The sequence below is a fragment of the Lathyrus oleraceus genome, chromosome 4 (genome assembly GCF_024323335.1).
Source record: "Lathyrus oleraceus cultivar Zhongwan6 chromosome 4, CAAS_Psat_ZW6_1.0, whole genome shotgun sequence".
Lineage (NCBI taxonomy): Eukaryota > Viridiplantae > Streptophyta > Magnoliopsida > Fabales > Fabaceae > Lathyrus > Lathyrus oleraceus.
In genome coordinates, this window is record NC_066582.1 from 278512311 (window position 1) to 278529918 (window position 17608).

Consider the following 17608-nt stretch of genomic DNA (forward strand, 5'->3'; position numbering starts at 1 on the left):
ACCAAGTGGCAGCAAGATTCATCTTCTGCTTCTTGAGGTAGGTTCCACATTCAGTTCTAATGTGTCCATACCCATCACATTCATAGCACTGTACTTCTTTTCCTTCTTTGGGCTTATCATCTGACCTTGCTCTTCTTCCAGCATTGTTGGATTTACTGATGTCTGATGAGATGTTCTTGACATTAGCCTTAGATCTTACATCCATCTTTTTCAACGGTCTGTTGAACTGTTTTCCCAGCATTGCTACTTCATTGGCCAAATCTTCATCAACATCCTAACTATTTTCTTCTTCTGTGTTTGACATGAAGGTCATGCTCTTGGTTTTCTTTTCAGAACCATTATTTAATCCCATCTCAAATGTTTGGAGGGAACCAATTAGCTCATCAACTCTCATGTTGGAGATGTCTTGAGACTCTTCTATGGCAGTCACCTTCATAGCAAATCTCTTAGGGAGTGACCTGAGTATTTTCCTTACCAATTTTTCATCTGACATCTTCTCTCCCAGGGCTCCTGAGGCATTAGCAATTTCAAGGATACTCATATGAAATTCATGAATATTTTCATCTTCTTTCATCCTTAAATTTTCAAACTTGGAGGTGAGCAGCTGTAGTCTAGACATCTTTACTCTAGAGGTGCCTTCATGAGTGGTCTTGAGAATGTCTCAAGCATCTTTAGCCACTTCACAGTTGTTTACAAAGCTTAAAATATTCTTGTCCACTCCATTGAATATTGCATTCAATGCTTTAGAATTTCCAAGGGCTAGATCATCCTCCTCCTTGGACCATTGTTCTTCAGGTTTCTTATCAGTTGTGGCTTCTCCTTCTTTAGTAATTACAGGATGTACCCAGCCTATTAACACAACTTTCCAAGCCTTCTTATCAAGAGATTTTAGGAAAGCTACCATTCGAGGTTTCCAATAGTCATAGTTAGATCCATCCAAAATTGGTGGCCTGTGAACAGATCCTCCATCTCTCTCCATTGTACCAGAAAGTATTGCCCCTAGATCTCACCCAGAACCAGAGAAGGATGCCTGCACTGATACCAATTGAAATTCTGGTATCATATATGAGATGTCGAAGGTAATGTCACGACACTAATATCTAAGTGAAACAAACAGGATAAAGATAAAGAATAGTAATGCAAGAGACACAAGCAATTGTTAACCCAGTTCGGTCCAACTCACCTACATCTGGGGGCTACCAAGCCAGGAAGGAAATTCACTAAAATAGAATCAGTTCAAAGACTCTCCGTACACTTCAACAAGTTACAGTCTTTCTCACCTAATCTCTACCCGTGCAATTTCTACCTAAGCACTCTTAGATATGAGAACCCACTCACTTCCCTTCAATCACACCTGTGATTTTAAACAACAATTCCTTGTGAAAAGAAAACACTTTTTAATAACACACACTTGATTTTACTTCACAGTTTCAATCAAGTAGACACACATTTGATCTTGCTTAACGACTTTGATCAAGTAGACACACACTCTTGCTTAAAAGCTTTTAGTGACAAATTACAACCCACAAATTAGACCAATTCAATCATCTATGGATGAATTGAATGGCTTACAAGTCTCACGACTAAACAAGACACAAACCCTTATATTCTCTCAATATTTCGCTCAGTATTGGTTGTGTATCAAATCAGGTTTTCCAAGTCCCTTTTTATAGAAGCTTTCAGCTGGGCTTGGACATCTTGAAAACCCTAAACTATTTTCCAATTAAATCTTCTCATGACAGCTGGTTAGATCTCCTTGGAAAATAAGTAAATCAGGTTGTAATCAATTATTGAATGCGTCTGCAAATCAGATCTTCAATCATACATAGATTGCCATTAAATGTGCAATCACAAAACACATAACAATCACCCTGAATGTTCTGTGTACAGGATGTCATGACATCGGATCTGACATCCTGGAACAATCCTGCATAATTCCATTTATAATTTCCAGCAGGTACATACATATCAGATGCCATGATATTGTGTATGACATCCTGATACAATCCTGCATAATTATATTTCTTAAACTCCAGCAGGTACATAATATCATATGCCATGACATGGTGTATGACATTCTGAAACAATCCTGCATAATTATGTTTTTAAACTCCAGCAGGTACATAGATATCTTATGTTAAGACATCACAAACAACATCTTGTGAACACTCTTTGTTTTACCAAAATTGCTGCCAACACTTAGAACGAACACCATTTATGATTTAAAATTAACTTTTGGATTAAGTTTGATAGTTTTGGTGAATTTTGTGATTTTCAACTTGTTTTAATTAGTTTTTAATTACTTTTGAATTTTGAAAAATGCCAAAAAAAACTAGTCAATGGTCCTTTGACCTTGCTTGACCTATGATAAATACCTTGGCCATTTCTTTGGTGTTTTGAAGGGGTTTTAGGTTTTTGATCTTTGATCTTTGAAAATTTATTTTCTTCCTTTTTAAAATTGTTTTAAAATAGTTTAATTGATTTAATGCTTTGATGAGCTTTTGTATTGACTTTATGTTGACCTTACTTCTGTTTGACCTTGGTCTTTGTTTAATTGGACCTTGACTTGGTCAATACCATTGGATATAGGAGGTTGATGAAGTTTAAAACTTCATCTCTCAAGATGAATGAATGGTATTGATCAATTAAGGTTCATCCCTTGACCAATTCGGGATCCACTTCATTTCATATCTCCCTTTTCATCTCATTTATTTCCCAATCATCTCTTGGCCAATGACTTCCATGGATCATTAGTTAGTTGATTCATCAATGACCTTGTGTTAGATGAATCAACATAAGATTGATTGAGATGGGCCCATCCCCTCTTGTTTTTATGTGTGGTATGCTTTAGGAGCTTGGTCTTGAATACCTTGTCTCTCACATGCATTAACACAAACATTATTATTGACCTATCTCGGATAGGTATGGCTCCTACATAAGCCTACTTACGATTGCTTAACATAGTGTTAAATTTGCCTAAAGGTACAAACTAACATACTAACTTGACAACTAACATTTAATTTTCTTGTCATTTACTTTAATGAAATTTAAATTCTTGCACTTTATCATTCCTTGTCATTTACATTCATGCAAATTGTTTATGCTCCAGTCATTTTATCTTTGCCCACTTGGGCTTATGTTTATTCTTCAGTCATTTTCATCTTTTCTCACTTGAGCCATTATATTTTGTGCCTGTGTTATATTTGTTCTTGTGATCATATTTTGTTTGTGGTCTTAGGACCTTAAAACACTTACTAAAAACAAAAACACTAAAAAACACATTGGTGGACTGTTGGATCTTTGTATGTCACTTGATTTGGACCTATGGACTTAGAGTAGGCAACATTCCTGAGATAAGGAAGAAAACTTGGCCAATGCCATTAATTTGAGACCAAAAACATGGCCAATGCCATTCATCTGACACAAGATTAAGAGACTCCCTTGGGTTTATCTGATACACTCTTTCTCTTTGCCTAAGTTGTTATTTTGATCTTATTGTTATTATTTGATGTTTTCTCTTTGAGTATGTTTCAAGGGGTTTTTCATTTGATACACATAAAGGACATTGAATATTTCTTGCTTTAGTGTGCTAGCTTGGATGTTTGGTTATCTTTATTTGATACCATTGGTTTTCTTATCAATTCCTTGTGTGATTATGGATTTTTTGTTTACTTGACAATCCAAAGGAAATGGGTTTCTATCTGACACTTTTGTCTTGTGGATGCTTCCCATGGATTAGATCTTTTCAACTCAGAACTCTTAATCTTGTTTAGGATAGCCTCTTCATCTCCACCTCCTTCTTCTTTAATTTCAAAATCTCCTTCTCATTTTTAAAAACTTCTTTGCTTATTGTTTTTTTTAACTTAAACTTGTTTTAATGAGTAGAAACCTTGGTCTTATGCCATTGATTTTCAAACTATTTTCTTAATCAAACTTGTAAAAAGACTTAATCATATTGACTTTATTTTCAACAAAAAAAAAGAGCTAATACCCTTATCTAACCATTTTGGGATTTTGGTTCCTTTCTTCCTTTTAAACTTTTCAAAAAGAAAGCATTTAGATTTGAGTTATCCTTGGTTGAGATGTAATTCTCCCATTCCATGATATGTTGAGTATGAGACTTTCCATTAACTAAGGGCTAGAGGCATACTTGTTGATTTAATCCAAGTTAGAGCCCTCCCTCTTAAATTATGTAAATCCCTCATTATCGGTGGATGTTTGGTTGAGTATTCTCTCATTGATAACAAAAGATCTTTAAGCTTTTGTTAAAATCAATCCATTCATCTTTGAAATTTTTACCATGAACTATGAGGTTTTGATCCCTCATTTATGTTGGTACGTAGGCATAAGACCAAAAGTCTTATCAAACACAAAATGTAAATAGTGAATTCTTTTCTCATCCCCTCATTCTATTTTTAAAACAATAATCTTTTTCAACCAAAACAAGTTCACATAAAAAGGGCTCCCTAGGAGTACCTAGGACACTTTGGGTGCTAATACCTTCCCTCTGTGTAATCAACCCCCTTACCTATAATCTATGACATTTTATTAGTTTTTATTTGAAAACTTCTTATATTTGGGTTTTGTTCGTACTTTCTCCCTTTTTCTTTGGAAATCATATAAGTGTGGTGGCGACTCTGGTTTTATTGGTCATGAATTTACCGCTACAATAATTCCAAAACTCCCACAGGTTATGGATTTCCACTTTGTTCACAGAGAGGTCCACTTATAATGTCATTCTGCTGGTTGTTGTCTTTATCTAACTTTCCCAAATCTTTCTCTAAGACATTGTTGCTTTTGAGCAGGTTCTTTTGGATGATACTTTCCCAACTTGAGATCATTGAACAACCAACTACCTCTTCATTTGGATATTACAAAGAATGTAGGATATTCAAGATAACTTGATTTCCATTCACCCTCATCGTGATTTCTCCTTTTTCCACATCAATCAAAGTTCTTCTCGTGGCAAGGAAGGGTCTTCCCAACAGAATGGGAGACTCTTCATCATCATTGAAATCCATGATAATAAAGCCAACAGGGAATACAAACTTGTCCACCCTGACTAGCACAACTTCAATTTTCCCTTGAGTATAACATATATAATCCTATCTGGAAGTTGAAGTGTGATTGTTATGGGCATGGCATCTCCAATTCACTGTTTCTTGAATACGGATAATGGCACGAGACTATACTTGCTCCAAGGACACAAATTCCATGCCACATAATGTCTCTCCAATTTTACATGGAATAGTTAAACTGATAGGATCCTTCAATTTGGGAGGAAGTGTTCTTAGCACAAGCATGTTGCTCTCTTGAGCTCGAGAAACAATTGCAAACTCTCCTACACTCTTTCCTTTTGTGAGGACATCTTTCATGAATTTGGAGTAATTAGGAATTTGTTGAATATAATCAATCAATGGAATATTGATATGAAGTTGTTTTAGAATATCCATGAACTTGCTAAACTTTGGTTCCTCCTTGGGTTTTCTAATTCTCCGAGGAAAGGGAGGTGGTGGTCTTTCTTGAGTAAATTTGGGAAACTTATCGACCTCTGGCATGACTGCAGGTTTCACTATAGGATTTAAAGTAGTGCCAATGGTCTTCAACATAGCTCTTTCTAGTACTAGTCTTTCTTCACTGCCTTCTTCTAAAGTCAGTTCATCATTGAAATCGACTTTCTTCTTTTTTGAATCATCATGAACTGACAATTCTTCAGTTGGCACCTCATTTCTTATAAAAGTTGATCCTTCACATTCTTTTCCACTTTTAAGCATAACGACCTTACATGTTTCAACATTCTTGACTCCAGGTGTTGTGGCTGGAGTTTCATTAGAGCTTGGGAGAGCACCCATATTTTCTTGAGCTAAAGGCGGTAACAATTTACCCCATTCGATTCTCTAGGTTCTTGATGGTAAGTCCTCGAGATTGAAATTGATTTTTGGTCTCTTGAATGAAGGATTTAAGTATGTTCTCCAACTGGTTATTCCCTTGATTAGCCATAATATAGTTTGGTGTGGAAAAACCATGTGGGACTTGTAAAGTTTGAGATGCTTGAGGTTTGGGTTGATTCTTATTTTTACTCCATGAAAAATTTGGATGGTTGCACCAACCAGGGTTGTAGGTGTTGCTGTAAGGGTTGTTATACTTGTTGTTATCAACATAGTTAATTGAAAATGGCTTAGCAGAACAATCCTCAAATAGGTGGGCACCTCGGTGGTAAACATAAGCAACTTTTGATGTGTCAGTTACCACCTTAACAAGTTCAACATCTGGCATGACATGACTAGTCATCATATTCTTCATCATATGATTAATTCGGGATATTTGAGTAGCAAACGCAGTAGTTTCAGTAACTTCATGCACTCCAACTGGCTTCTTCTAACTAGGAGTAGGGTTAACTCTTGAAATCGTCCATTGATAAGTGTTGGTAGTAATGCTTTCATTCAACTTATAACCTTCTCCATAAGTTTTTGACAATAATGTGCCACCACTTGAAGCATCAAGCATTTTCCTTGATGAAGGAACTAATCCATTATAAAAAGCCTCAAGTTGAATACAAATTGGGATTCCATGATGGGGACACTTCCTTAATAGATCTTTAAACTGTTCTGAAGCATCAAATAAAGATTCATCCTCCCTTTGCCTAAAAGAAGTGATTTCATTCCTCATTTTGGCATTCTTGACAGGGGGAAAGTATTTGGGTATAAAATTTTTCAGCCAAAGCATTCCAAGTGGCTATGGAATTAGGCTCAAGAGAGTTCAACCAACTCTTTGCTCGATCTCTCAATGAGTAAGGAAACAGCCTCAACCTGAAGGCAACATATGATATGCAAGGAATCTTAAAGTTACTAGCCACTTCCAAGAACTATCTCAAGTGCAGATGGGGATCATCATTTGTAGAACCTGAATATTGCTTAATGGGTTGCAGCATTTGAAACATCCATGGGTCTTTTAATGTCTATAATCAATTATGCATAGGGATGGCAATTTGACCTATCCCCAATGAGCGCCCGCAAAATTCACCCATAATGAGTAGGATAAAAATATGCAAAATGGGTATGAGCATGGATACATGAAATTTCCTACAAATGTTTGTTTATTTCTTAACTCAACACTGTCATCCTTGAATTTTTTTTAATGTTGTTAGAAACTTAAAAAAATGATAAATTATAATTGATATATTATTTTTTATTTGAAAGTCGGGTAAACAGGTATAGCTATGGGTGATCAGTCACCATTTATGTTATGTATTTTATCACTTATTCGACGAGAATCCAGATAATTTGTATTACTTTGTTTTAATTAATGTTTTGTTGAGTCTATTTCTTTCATTGATAGCTTATTTTACTGTTTCATCATTATTTAGTGTCATTTCTATTTTTTGTCGCAATTTAAGCTTTGGGTGTGTGCATTTTCTGCGTTTCAGGTTCAGTAGGTAATCAAGCATGATCCAATGTAAAAACCAAGGAGAAGCAAACAAAATAAAAAAAAAAGATTTCACGGTCCAGTAGGCCCACTACGGGCCGTAGCAGGAAGTCCTGATTACACAAAAGAAACCCATCAAAACAGTGGCCTACTACAACCACCCGTAGCCCCTGCTACAGGCCGTAGCAGGGGACCTGACACCAGACTTCTAAAACAATTGTCTGCTACGGCCACCCGTAGCACAAGCTACGGGCCATAGCAGACATGCGTGAAAAAAGTCCAATTTTGACTTTTCTGCATCATTTCTATGTGAGGGGCAGTTTTCTCAATTGTAAGGCAGATGTGATGGACTTTTGTGGGATCTGTTTGAAGAAAGAAGAAAATTTTCTATAAGAGGGAAAATTTTCAGAGAAGAAAGGAGCTTTTGGAAAAACAAGAATTAAAATGATTGAGCACCAGAGAGAAATCAAGGGTTTGGGAGAAACGCGATCTTTCATGAGCGAAAGGAATTGAATATGAAAGTTCATCGGAATACTTGTAATGTCCTTATTTTATATTTTTCTTTGCTTGAATATTAAGAGTAGCTAAACCCCCTAATGCTAGGGGGTGTCCCTAATTTGAATCTGTAATAACTTTGAATATACTTTGCAATGACAATATTGATTTTCAGAATGACCGTAATCTTTTGATGTGTTTAATGCTTTCTCTTTCAAAATAATTGAGATTGTTGTATGATTATTAATTAGGATGGATCGACATTGATAATGCTTTCATAATATTATTTTGTAGTAGATATCACCTAGGACTAGGGATACCCTATATGAACCAGATTATTCTCGATATATTAAGGCTTAATTTCACTGGTAATTTTTTTATTGACATAGTGATTAGGGTTGAATGATTAAAGGTTTTCTCACCAAGGCCTTGGGAGAAAATACCCTTGAGAACTGGTAGTAATTAATTGACATTTGTTGATGCAATAGTGACTCAGAGTTGTTACACGGACAAATTATACACCATCCCTAGCATGGTCCTTTACTTTGAAAACCCTTTTTACAGCATTATTTATTTTAGTTGTAATTAGTTTTATAAATTTTAATCATAAAACTCCAACATAAGTTTTTGTTTAATTGAACAACAATTCTAACTCAATATTTGTGAGTAGTCCTTGAGATCGACATTCGGGGAACTTTCCCCATAATAACTATACAGGAAAAATAGTACATTTGCTATTTTTTTGATCAAGTTCTTGGCACCGTTGTCGGGGACTGCCAAAATATAGAGTTTAAATTTAGTTCAATTGAAATTTTGTTGCTCTGCAACTAAAATTTTATTTTTGTCATTTAATTTATTTCGAATTTTACCAACTAATTTGTCTATGATATTGTATGTGAGGCAAGACCTCAGTTGAGTTTCCTTTTAATGAAGAAATCGAAATAACTTTGCGTGCAAGACTCAGACAAGCTAGATTAGCAAAGGTGGAATCAGATAAAGAACAACTAAATATTCATTCAAAGCCAGATTCAGAGCAGGAAAAGGACCCAGAAATAGAGGTTGAAACAATGGTTGAATATCCACTACCACCAGAAATACTACTAGGTGATTATGGGATGACAAATGCATCGGGTGGTGGAATAAGTATTGTAAATTAACCGGTGAATATGCCAAACATTCAGCTGCATCCCAGCACTATTAATCAACTTTAGAGGAAACCTTTTTCGGGAAAGATCAACAAAGATGCCAACAAGCATTTACAAAGGTTTCTAACTATGAGCACCACTCTCAAAATAAAGGGGCACACGGAAGAGGAAAAGAAGCTATGAATGTTCCCGTTCACCCTATTCAAAGATGCAGAAGAATGGTTCTATTCATTACCTGCTGAGAGTATTACCACCTGGGAACAAATGGAAACTGCTTTTCTAAATGAGTACTTTCCAGCTTCAGTTTTCCTCAGGAGAATATACGACACCATGAACTTCAAACAAAAAGAAGGTGAATCGCTTGGTGATTCATATAAATGATCCAAGAGGATACTTGTTACTTGTCCGACCCATAACCTAGATCAGACAGAGCAAATGCAGATGTTTGTCAGTGGTCTCCGACTGAAAAACTAAACAACTGATTGATACAACAATCGGTGGCTCATCAAACTTTTCAACAGCCACAGGTATTAAAAAGATCATTACAGCAATAGCTGCAAATGAGCACTTGGAGTTATATGATAGGTGTTCAAGCAAATCCTAAGGAACTATTGATCTGAAGCTTGAAACCAATAAAACAATAATCGAAGACATAATTATTGTAGAAGTGGAGAAGAAACTAAAGGCTACGAATATTGGTACCCAAAATGTATCTCAAATTCAGCCAGTCCAGAATGTAAATTGTGAAATTTGTGCAGGACCTCAGTTGATTGTATATTGTGTTGCAACTGCGCGACAAATTGAAGAGATCAAATTTTTGAAGAAGAACAACTCTTACTCTAACACTTATAATCCAGGGTGGAAGGACCATCCAAAATTTTCCTGGAGAGACCAACAAGGGAATGTTTCAAAGCAGGATCCCATTCAATATCAGAACTAACCACAATAGTACCGACAGCAAGAACCGTACCCGCAACAACATCAACAATATCAACAACAAGCACCTAAAAAGGGTGAATGGGAACTTTCCATTGAAAAGATGGCTGCTCAAAATTCCCAATTCCAAGAGGAAACAAGAAATGATCACAGGAACATGACCGCTTCCATCAAAAATCTTGAAGTTCAGATGGGTCAGATAGCATAACAAATATCAAGTTCTCGAACACTAGGTTCCTTACCAAGTGAAACAGTACAAAATCCAAGAAATCATGAGAATACTAATGTTGTCACGACGAGAATTAAGAAGGATGCTAAAGATGAAAAAGTTATACCACCTGGAAAGCCAACTGAAGAGAAAAATAAAAAGGAGACTAAACATGTGATTAGGTTACCATATCCTTTGAGAGCAACAAAGAAGGAACCTAGAGAAACATACTTTGAGAAATTCATGACAATGTTCAAGAAGATAGAGAGTCATATGCCTTTTTTTGAAGCACTCGAGCGAATTCCCATGTACAAAAAATTCATGGAAGAGGTAATCGCCGAAAAGAGACCAACAAGAGAGGGATCGGTAGCCTGGAAGGAGAAGTGTAGTGCAATATCACTAGGTAAGAGAATTCCAAACAAACAGAAGGATCCTGGAGCGATAACAGTCACACGCATTATAAAAGAGAGAACTTTCAAAAAGGTATTAATTGATTATGGAGCTAGCGTGAGTCTCATGCCATTATCAATCTACCACAGGTTGGGTATTAAAAATATCAGTGATACAAGGACAAATTTGACATTTGCAGGTCACTCGATAAAGAATGCATATGGGATAACAGAAGATGTGTTGGTGGGAATAGGGGAATTGAGTTTTCCTGTTGATCTTGTGATCATTGACATACCTAAAGATGAAGAGACACCTATCATTCTTGGTCGAACATTCATGCAAACAAGTTGATGCAATCTCGACATGGACCAGGGCACATTAATGTTAAAAGCTTATGATGATGAAATAACCTTGAACGTTATTGAAAACAGGAAGCTAAAGGTAGAAAAAGAACATCACTATCAAGTAGGCATGATTAGGATAGATGTGAAAAGGCAGAGTAACATACCAACATCAGAAAAAGACACAAGAATGCCTTCTCAACTACCACCACCTCCATTAGCAACTCCGAATGAAAAAATTCTTGGTTCCAGTCCAAAAGCAAAAAGAAAGAAGGAGAGGCCTTATCCTCAAGGACGAGGAATTGGCCTGGTAAAGAATGTTTATATACACGAACAGTGTGGTAAGCCGTCGAGCCATGTGACGTCAAACGAAGTGCTTCATGGGAGGAAACCCAGGCTTTTACTTACTGATGAATTTTCGTTTTCATTATTTGTTTTATTTTGTAGTTAGGTGATATACAGTCCCTCAATACAGGGAGGCAAAAGGAGATACAGGAAATTAAAAAATAATCGATACATGGAAAGGTACCCGGAATAGAAAAACCAAGCAGTGAAAAAATGAGTTCTGGAGGAAGTATCAGAGACCTACTACGAGCGCCCGTAGCAGTGGCTACGACCCGTACAAGGCAGAACAACTCCTTTGGAAATTAATTAAGAAAATAGGAACATAAACCTACTACGGGCGACCGTAGCAACGACTACGGCCCGTAGCACACAGGACCTCCAAACAACTTGGTAGAAATAAGGTCCTACTACGGGCACCCGTAGCAGAGGCTACGACCCATAGCAGGCAGCATACTGGTACTGGTGTAAAGTCAAAAAATCACTACGGGCACTCGTAGAAGCTGTTACGACCTATAGCGAGTTTGTGGTTAAAAATTCAGAATTTTTGAAACCCTCAACCTTCTCTCACCTTGGGCATACCCACCACTCATTACCCAATCCAATCCCATCATATCTTGTTATATCCCTTTAACCACCAATCATATATCATCATTACCCAAAATCATTACCTTAATCTTTTCTTTCTCATTTAAAACCTTCCATCTTCATCACTTCTCTTTCAAACTTCTCACAAAAACCCCCCTTGTTGCCATCACCAAAAGCTCTCAACTCTCTCCACAAATCAACTCAAAACCATAAACTCTCTTCATTAAACATTCATAAAATCCCATCCTAAATATTATTCCGGGTACAAACTTCTCTGCAACTCAATTTTTCAATCGATAATTTTTCAAAGATGCCTCCAAAAAGAACCAATGTTGCAAAATCATCCAGAACGAGAAAGCGCAGTGCCCACAACTTAAACCCTCACAACATTATTTTCAAGGATAAGGAACAAGCCAAACGGTACTCGATTCTCGCACAGCATAACATTATGCCCTCCATGTACATGTGTGAACGAACTCTTACTGATTTAGGGTTAAAAGTTGAGGTAGATAGAATGTTTCATGTTATTGATTTATTGGAGTTCATGTATTTTGATGCGCCGACTTTTGAGCATATAACTCTTGAATTTCTAAGTACACTGGATTTTCCAGCTGTAGAGAAAATGGCTTGAAAATGTGAGGTACTACTTTGGTACCCTCAAATTTCGCCGGATGTGCTAGATGATTTTCCTGTGAAGCATTTTTGGGTTGATATTACAGGTAATCTTGAGCACGATTTCGCAACAGCCAATGCATCAGTGATTCAGAACCCCTGTTTTCGGTACGCCTAAAAGGGCATGTCCTAGACTCTTTTTGGTCGGGGTGGTCACCCAGAGGGAGTTGTTTTTTCTGCATGCTATGGCTAATAATGAAATTCTTAATGTTCCTGCTTTGCAGCTAATTATTTGGGCAGAGTTGTTTGTGCACCCACCGGGGGAATTTTCGTGGGGGTATGATTATACAAATTGCAGAGCATCTTGGATATGCCCTCAATCTATCCTTTAACACCCCTGTTGCAGGTAAAGCGAGGATTGACATGGAATCCCTCATTCACCAAGGGATGATTGTTGTTACTCATAACAATTACTCACTGATGAGTAGAGGCCAGTTTGTCTTGGAATTACCTGCACCTAACATGGTAAGTATTGTTGATCGTTCCAACTGGTTATATGCGAGTGTCGCCCCCAATACCGAGGACGACCACAATTTGGATGATTTTGTTGTAAGTGACACAATGGAGGAAGAGGCCACCTACCAGCAACAATTTGTACCTCCAACTCAAGAGCCAACCCAATAAGGTCCTGCATCATTCTCTATGAATCCAAACTATTGGATGTGGATGCAAGCGGAGCTCGGAGATTTAAGAGTCGAGCAAACCCGACAAGGAATTGAGGAGGTTCAACAAGGAGCCATGCTGGAGGAAATGAAATCTATGATGCAAAAGTTGATGTTTCATTTTCCTCCACCTCCCCAATGAGGGCATTGTAAGTCAACCCTCTCTCTTTCTTGTACTAAAACATTGAGGTCAATGTTTAGTTCAAGTTTGGGGAAGGTTTACTAGTTTCTTTTTGTTATTGTTTTTGTTATTATTTTGATTATTTTGATTAAGTGTTGTCAGGTAATACACAGTTGCTGGAATTCAGTGCTTGAATAAGTGACGAAGGTTAGTGAAAACAGATGATTGATTACAACCAAGGAAATACCCCCAAAAATGTTGATACTATTGAAGATGATCGAACACAACTTTCTTGAGCTCGAACAATAGAGGAACCCTATACATCCCAACTTAAGAGGGAAGCTGCATCACACTAGAGGTATTAAGGAATTCGTTAGCTTTAGCAAACATGGTGAGAATTAAAAGCCAAATACAAGATTCATCATGAGAGATAATTCAGGTATGTCTCTATCACTCATAGTTTGTGTAAGTTCTCTTCGTATTTCACTGCATTAGTATACACGCTGAGGCAAGTTTTTTTCTTATAACCCTGAGCCTTTCAAGCCAACCTTATTAAGTATTACCCTTCATTCATCCAATTTGAGCATGTATCCCTTTGTTTGTATATATCACCAAATGAATGTAATTCGCGACCCAAACACTTCCTTACCCTGTTCAAAGAAAGTGTTATGTTCTTTAAGCTGTGTTTAATTTTAAGTTTGGGGTAGCCCCATAAGAAACTGAAAGTAAGGTGAGTGTGAAAGAAATAAGAAAAAAACCATCGAAAAAAAACAAAACAAAAGAAAGAGAGAAGAAAAGAAAAATTTGATGGAATGAAGAAAAGCACTCATCGAATTAGAAACACTCAGTTGGGTATAAAATCAAAAACAAAAAGAACTGAGTTACGGAGCTGAAAAAGAAAAATAAAGGTAAGTGGTATGTTAGAATAAACACAGTGAAAAGAATAATTACATTGACTCTGAACCCAAAAACCATTTCTACCCCTTTCATAGTGTAGCACCTCAAATTTGCACCTCCCATTTGTACATTCATTTCATTTTTAGGTCATTAGCATTGCATTTAACATTGCATAGTACCTTGCATTTCATCAGTCAAGACTGGTATCAAGGAGTTTCATCTGTGCAAGAGAACAAGGGTTTTTCCATGAGATAAAGGCCCTATGGTTGTTCTAGAGGGTTTGTATGAATCAAGGTTCATTTTGATGCAATTTGGCCAAATGTTGAAGGCTCAAAGTCATCAGAGCCCTTAAAAAGTCAACTGCAGGTCAACTGAGGGCTAGGAGGTGGAGAAATGGATTGAGACACTTCATTCATGTCCCAAAGAAGGTTATTCAACATGTCAAACATCTACCTTGAAGGATTTGAAGCCAGATCAAAAGTTTCCAAAAATGGAAAATGACCTGTAATTTGAAAGTTTCCAAAAATGGCAAGTTTTGGACCAACTTCAACTCAACTTTCCAACATCAAAGAAGCTTCAAATGAAATTTCGTCCAACATAAAAGTTGAATATCTTTCTCTCCCATTTCCAAAAACTCCAAGATCATGAATTAATGATGAATGGTTAAGGAGTTATGATCAAATCATGGCAAAGTGTGCTTGGAATTTCAAATGGCCATATCTTTTGAACCAAGACTCCAAATTTGGTGGTTCTTTTTGCACAATTCTCCTCATGACATGAAGTTTCCAAATCAACAATCACATTGCATAAAATTTGGACATATGATCACTTGCTTATTCATGAAGTTTTTGAAGGGAAAGTTATCAAAATCAATTTGGGTGATCATATGCATGAAATACCAATTCCAAAGTGTGCATGGGCCCTTTTTGAGTGGATTTGGGCCAGCATGGAGCACTGTTCACGCATGCATCTCATGCATGAGGTGGAAACACAAATTTGTGCACACACCTTGTAACTTGCTAATCTCATTTAGTTTTGGCTTAAGCATGATTTCAGATTCATTAACAAGGCATATATAAGGATAATCATAACTGCATTTGCCATTAACATACATTTTCAGATCTGAATCTTGAATTGATCGAATTTTTCTCTCAAAAATATTTTCCAAATTCTTCACATAAACTTCCATTTCCTTGCATAATTCTGGTTTCTGGTAAGGTTTTGAGTGAATTTGAACGTGAATTTGGAGGAGTTCGTGCCATACTCAACCATACATGAAGCTTGGAGCATTAATGGATTTTTCAAATTCAACTGGATTCACACGTGTTTGAGCTTCAATCTCTCCATCAATCATTTCAACAAGCATTGTAGAGGAGCTTTGGACCATTGCTGAGCCTTGTAGCACGCGTTTCCAACTTACTGCTCTTCAAGAGGTCAAGTTTCGATCTCACTAATTCTTAAATTCATTGTTATATTTGTGTAGATCTTGTGTTGGTGATGATTCTGAGCAAAAAATCAAGTGAAATGGTGCATTATTCATGAAGTTATGTGTATTTGAAATTTGGATGTCCAATCTTATTCTCTTCGATTTGAACGATGCATGATGTTTTAGCATGATTTGTGTTTTGATCTTTAATGTACATGAGACAAGGATTCGTTTGGTATGAATTTTTTTGATTTCTGGAATTTTTCTGGATTTTCTGAAATTTGCTCATGAAGTTCATGCAATCTTCATCTTCAACCTCATGAAGAGGATGAAGATCATCATCGTTTCCAGAATAGCCACGAATTTGCTACGAAACCTTCATCATTTGCTACGAATTCTGGATTGCTTTGACAGGCTTAGGGTTTTAACCAAAACGATGTCGTTTTGGTGAGGCGCTCATATTTGAATCTGGACCAGGTTCGATCCTGGCCGAGCGCTGTTTTCAAATTTTAATCCATTTTCACATGTTCCCTCCATTATTCCATGCTTTGTTCATTTTTAAATTCCAAATTTTCTCCCAACTTCATAAAATCATATAAAATTGAAAAATCATCCAATTCAATCCCAATTTTTTGCAAAATGCTCCTTGTTTTGTCTAGTTTTTTATGATCATAAATTGGAAAATTGTGCATGGCTGGAAATTGATTGGCTCTAGGTTGATTGAACACATGTACATTTAGGACCTTGCCTTGTTCAAATTATCATGAAATGCTTGTTCCTAATCCAGTGGACTTGAATTTTTGCATGCTGATTCTAGACACATTGATGGACATTTTGGCTTTGGTTTGAAATTTTTCCCATGCTCCATTTCTGTTGTGTACATGCTAACATGGTGTGACAATTTGTGTCACACATTTGGTTGTTCAATTTGTACAATTTGATTTCCATGCCAAATGACCTCTAATGTTTCTGATTTTTTGTATGATGGATGTTTTGAATGTGTTGAATGCTCGTGATTTTTTCCAGATTTATTTGAATCATTTCTGATTTGATTTGGAATTTTGAATCTCAATGTCCATTTGTATACCTTGAATTGGTCTTTGACTTCTCTTGTACATGAAATGAACTTTCCTATTGACTTTGCTTTGGTTCTTTTTAGGATTTACTCTTGATTGATTAAATATGATCCATGTTGAGTTTGAAGTTCTGTTTTGGATTTTTGATCCTCTTTTGACCCTAGGCTTTGACCTAGTGGTTTGGACTTACCATTTGGGTTGTGAATTTCAGGTTCAAGTCTACATTTCCATGATTGGAGTGGCTCCTTCATTTAAGCTTGGTCATTTGTTGTTATTTGCTAACCTTTGTGTGTTTTGTAGGTTGAGGATAATTCATTTGTGTTTGCCTTGTGGATTACTCATTGTTGTCTGATGATGACTTGTTGTCTGTTTGATATTGACTGTTGACCGTTGGTCTGAACTGTGTACTGATTGGTTTAGTTGTTTCCGCAGGTACCTAAGTTGCTTTAAGTTCATTTGAACTTGCTTGGCATTGCTTGTGGTTTGCATACCACTGAGGTATAATTCCTTGATCTTCATGTAGTCTGGAAGACCTACTGTTATTGGTAGGCACCTGTCTAAAGCCCTCCTTAAGAGGCAATGCTTGCGGATGTCTAATTTTGTGCCAAGCAGGTAAAGTCCTCTTATGAGGCAATTGGCAGAGAAAAGGGATGTGCAATCCATCCCCTGCTATTCAGTTGTGTCATTCACTTTGCTCACACCATGTGTTGATGCATTGTGAGTAAGAACCCAAAATCTTGTCCATAGAGTCAGTCACTTGTGGAGAAGAGTTCCTACATTCTGAACTCCCACACTTTCTATTTGAGTCAAGCTCTCCCAGGCCAGGGATAAGAGTTGTGAGGTCTTACCCTCACTTCCCATTTCATCTGCTTCACCCTAACTCT

The 17608-nt window shown here is 36.8% G+C and overlaps 1 protein-coding gene and 1 non-coding gene across 2 annotated transcripts; both read left to right on the forward strand.

Annotated features, from left to right (window-relative positions):
• Positions 1-6565: 6565 nt before the first annotated feature.
• On the forward strand, positions 6566-6672 carry LOC127076932 (small nucleolar RNA R71). The gene has a single exon (XR_007786945.1). It is a non-coding gene; the product is annotated as a small nucleolar RNA R71 (small nucleolar RNA).
• Positions 6673-8245: 1573 nt separating this feature from the next.
• Positions 8246-10950, forward strand: LOC127137101 (uncharacterized). The gene is made up of 3 exons (XM_051063588.1): positions 8246-8288; positions 8821-9063; positions 10235-10950. Exons 1-3 carry the CDS (start codon positions 8246-8248, stop codon positions 10948-10950), a joined length of 1002 nt encoding a protein of 333 aa, XP_050919545.1.
• The last annotated feature ends 6658 nt before the right edge of the window (positions 10951-17608 follow it).

Excerpts from the sequence above, each read along its gene's own strand:
- LOC127137101 (XM_051063588.1), top strand. The coding sequence starts at position 8,246 with ATGAACCAGATTATTCTCGATATATTAAGGCTTAATTTCACTG. Across the intron at positions 8,289-8,820 it reads ATTAAGGCTTAATTTCACTG|GCAAGACCTCAGTTGAGTTT; the intron begins GTAATTTTTTTA and ends ATTGTATGTGAG. Across the intron at positions 9,064-10,234 it reads TGCATCGGGTGGTGGAATAA|GTTCCTTACCAAGTGAAACA; the intron begins GTATTGTAAATT and ends CTCGAACACTAG.